Source organism: Nicotiana sylvestris, chromosome 11 (genome assembly GCF_000393655.2).
Source record: "Nicotiana sylvestris chromosome 11, ASM39365v2, whole genome shotgun sequence".
In the NCBI taxonomy this organism is placed as follows: domain Eukaryota; kingdom Viridiplantae; phylum Streptophyta; class Magnoliopsida; order Solanales; family Solanaceae; genus Nicotiana; species Nicotiana sylvestris.
Genome location: NC_091067.1, coordinates 24737519 through 24741954, shown reverse-complemented (window position 1 = coordinate 24741954; position 4436 = coordinate 24737519). Strand labels below are relative to the sequence as shown.

Here is a 4436-nt window from a genome sequence, read left to right as displayed (position 1 = left end):
CTCAACCTTAACTGAGTTTTCAACTCCTTCAAGTCGTGATAAATGATCAGCGACTTGGTTTTTTATGCCCTTACGGTCACGAATCTTAAGGTCGAACTCTTGCAGTAACAACATCCAATGAATCAGGCATGGTTTGGACTCCTTCTTCTCAATCAAGTACCTGAGAGCTCTATGACCAGTATATACAATTACCTTAGAGCCAATCAGGTATGATCTGAACTTGTCGAATGCAAACACTACAGCCAGCATCTCCTTTTCAGTCATAGTGTAGTTCAGCTGGGCTCCACTCAATGTTCTACTGGCATATTAAATTAGGTGCATTAGATTGTCTTTTCACTGTCCCAGCAGTGCTCTCACTGCATAGTCACTGGCATCACACATGAGTTCAAACGGTTGCTCCCAGTCGGGGGCAACAATGATGGGTGTTGTGACTAGCCTCTTTTTCAACTCCTCGAATGCTACCCTGCACTTATCAAAAAAACAAGAAAGGGTGATCTTTTTCTAACAACTTATAGAGAGGGTTGGCAATTTTTGAGAAGTCTTTTATGAATCTCCGGTAGAAAACAGCATGCCCGAGGAAGCTCCTGATTGCCTTGACTGAGGTGGGGGTGGAAGCTTTGCTATGACATCAACTTTAGCATGATCCACCTCGATTCCCTTACTTGATACCCGGTGCCCCAAGACTATGCCCTCTTATAACATGAAATGACATTTTTCCCAATTAAGTACCAGGTTAGTCTCAATACATCTTTACAACACTCGGGTTAGATTTATAAGGCACTCGTCGAACGAGTTTCCCACCACTGAGAAATCATCCATGAACACCTCCATTATGTCTTCGACCATGTCAATGAATATAGCCATCACACACCTTTGGAATGTGCCGGGTGCATTGCATAGGCCAAAGGGCATCCTCTAAAAAGCATAAATGACATATGGGCATGTGAAGGAGGTTTTCTCTCTGTCCTCTGGTGCAATGGAGATGTGATTGTACCATGAGTACCCATCCAGAAAACAGAAGTGACACCTCCTTACCAGTCTGTCAAGCATCTGATCAATGAAGGGAAGTGGGAAGTGATCTTTCCGGGTGGCCAGATTCAATTTTCTGTAGTCCATGCAAATTCTCCAACCTATGATGGTTCTTGTAGAGATCAACTCATTGTTATCATTTTTTATCACCGTTATACCACCCTTCGTAGGAACACATTACATCGGGCTAACCCAGTTGCTGTCAGAGATGGGAAAAAATGATTCCCGCATCTCACCACTTAATCACCTCTTTCTTCACCACTTCCTTCATGTTGGGGTTCAGCTTTCTTTGGTGCTACCTGGAAGGTTTGTGCCCCTCTTCCAACAGAATTTTGTGCATACAATATACTGGGATGATCCCCTTAATGTCTGTCATAGTCCACCTAATGCAGTCTTGCACTCCTTGAGTATCTGCAAAAGTTGTTGTGCATGCACATCTAACAAACTAGATGAGATAATAATAGGTAATGTGGAGCTAGGTCCTAGGAACTCATACATGAGATGGGCGGGTAGTGGCTTCAACTCCAGCTTTGGTGGTTCTTCTATGGATGGCTTGGTTGGAGGAGTTTCTCTGTTTTCTAAGTGCAGGGGCTCGAATTCAAGTGTTCTATACCAAAACCCTCTGCCCTCTAAAGCCAGCACCCATTCTTCCAATTCTTCCCTATTCACCTCATTTAAATTCACCAGACATACAACAAGAGGGTCCTCAATAGTCAACGTCTCATCATCTGCATCTACGATTACATCCACGACATCAATAAGAGGACAATTGGCGAATTCGCTTGGTCACCTCATATATTTCTGCACATTGAATGTTATCTCCTCATCGTTCAACCTCGTCTTGAGCTACCCAGTTTCACAATCAATGAGAGCTCTCCCTGTGGCCAAGAACGGCCTTCCCAAAATTATGGGAATTTCTCCATCCACCTTGCAATCTAGAATCACAAAATCTGTAGGGAACACAAATTTCCCTACCTGAATCAACACATCATCCAAGTTACCAGAGGGTTTTTTCACTGTCCTGTCACCCAGCTGCAATAACATAGAAGTGGGTCTAGCTCTTCCAATCCCCAACCTCTTATAGATCACCAGGGGAAAAATATTTATGTTATTCCCTAAATCACAAAGTGCTTTGGCATAAGCAAAGTTACCAATGGTGCAGGGAATTGTGAAACTCCCTAGGACAAACAGCATTTCAGCAACTAGTCTAGTCACCACAACACTGCAGGTCTGAGTAGGAGTCATTGTGGCCAAGTCTTGGAAATCGAATTTTTGGGACATCAAGTCCTTCATCATTTTTGTATAACCAGGCATCTCCTTCAACACATTAATCAATAGAATATTTACCTGGATTTGTTTCAGCATCTCCAAGAATTTCTTGTATTATTCCTTTTTCTGGTACTTGGCCAGCCTCTATGGGAATGGTGCTGGAGGTCTCTTCTTCCCAATTATTTGGGTATTTTCTTTGTCAGACACCACCTCAAGTACCGGTTCCCGGGCTATCTCAGCTACTTTCTCAGCCTCAATCTGTGTATTGGTTTCTTTCTGGGCAGGCTGTATTGTCACCTTTCTCAGCTTTGTTGCATCATCTAGCTCAATGGACACTGGTACACGTGTCTCAGCTTATCTGCTTTCTCTAGCTCTATCTTGCTCCAAGTCTAAGTCTCTGCCATTACGTAGGCTCACTGCTATCAGCTGCTTCAGGCCTTGATCTTTTGGATTTATTTGAGTGTCTGCAGGCAATGTCCCATAAGGACGATTATTCAAAGACATCGAAATCTGGCCCATCTGCACTTTAATATTCTTTATAGCTGACTCATGTGCATCTACCCTTTCACTCATTTTTGCATTTGACCCAATAACCTGCTGCATCATTGTCTCAAGTCTAGCAAACCCATCTTCCTATCTTCCACCATGTTGTTGCTGAGAAGGATGATAACCCTGGTGCTGATTTTGATTGTTATTTCCCTGTGACCTTTGGTAAGGCGCCATATTATTGTGAGGTTGCATACCTCCCATATTTCCATTGTTGAGTTGTGGTTGGACTGGCCTGTATGGCTGATTCTGTTGGCCCCAATTCTAACCACCCTATCTCTGGCTCCCATAATTAGACACATAATTCATGTCCTCAAGGTAATGATGATGATCACTTTCTCCATTCCATTGGTTACCAACTGGCTGACTAATGAAAGATGTGTATAATCCCCTATTGGTAGTATCAACAATGTGTACCTGCTACTTTTGCCCTGACTCTTCCACCTTTTTGGTGAGTATACTCATCTGTGTCATTAATGTGGCCATATTTTCAGCAAGAGTGTTGGATGGATCTAAGGGCACTGAGTGAACTACTGGAGTGATAGGTGCATTCCTGGTTGTCCACCCCAAATTCTATGCCATCTTGTCAAGAAAGTTCTGGATTTATCTCCATGTTTTGCTCAAGAATGTTCCACCAGCTGAAGCATCAACATTAGCCTTCATGTTATCTATCAAACCCATGTAAAACCGCCGCCCCAACATATGATCTGGAATACCGTGGTGCGAACATATAACCAACATCCCTTTGAATCATTCCCACGTTTCTTGTAGTGTCTCCATTGATTTCTATTTTGAAGCTCAAAATTTCATCAATTTGCTGAGCAGTCTTGTTGGGTGGATGAAACTTATTCACAAATTGCTTGACTAACTCCTCCCAAGTAATTATGGAATTAACGAGGAGTGAGTTTACCCAAGTCTAGGAAGATCCTGTCATTGAAAATGGAAACAACAACAACTTTATTGCTTCCTGAGTTACGTTGGGCTGCCTTTGAGTTTTGCAGATTGACAAAAACTTCTTCAAGTGCTATTGAGGATCTTCAATGTATGACCCTGAGAATAGTCCCTTGTTTTGCAACAAGTGCAGCATGTTGTTCGTGATTTGAAATGACTCGGCCTGTATCTGTGGGACTAATATCGTTGTGGCCAAATTCTCTGATGTGGGTTGTGCCCAGTAATATAGAGCAGCCTCTGGCACAAGAGGTACCACTGGCGCCAATGGCGCAGCTGGGTCTAACAAATTATCCCCCATGTCTGGTTCGAGTTGTTCAGGTGATTGTGGTTGTTTATTTTACCGGTTGGCCCGATTCAAGGCCTTAAAAACTTTCTCGGGATCTGATAATGCTTCAAATACTTCACTAGTTCTCGATGAGTTTCTAGGCATGCACATGTACAACCAAGTCAACAAACGTTAAAATTTCAATGTATAGATTGAAAATAAAGAAAACTGACTACACTAAGAATTTTTGTATTTTTTCACTGTAATTGATAACACCGTTAATCCCTCGGCAACGACGCCAAAATTTGATCACGCCCAACTGTGCCGTATAAAAAGGACTAAGCGTTCATTGCAAATATAATCCGGTTTATAAGTC

The 4436-nt window shown here is 42.6% G+C and overlaps 1 protein-coding gene across 1 annotated transcript; it reads right to left on the bottom strand.

The window, feature by feature from the left end:
* Positions 1-1401: 1401 nt before the first annotated feature.
* Positions 1402-2904, bottom strand: LOC138880832 (uncharacterized). Its single transcript, XM_070161011.1, has 4 exons — positions 2706-2904; positions 2518-2618; positions 1890-2376; positions 1402-1763 (listed from the first exon to the last, which is right to left on the bottom strand). The coding sequence occupies exons 1-4, from the start codon at positions 2902-2904 to the stop codon at positions 1402-1404; spliced, it is 1149 nt and encodes a 382-aa protein (XP_070017112.1).
* Between the last annotated feature and the right edge of the window lie 1532 nt (positions 2905-4436).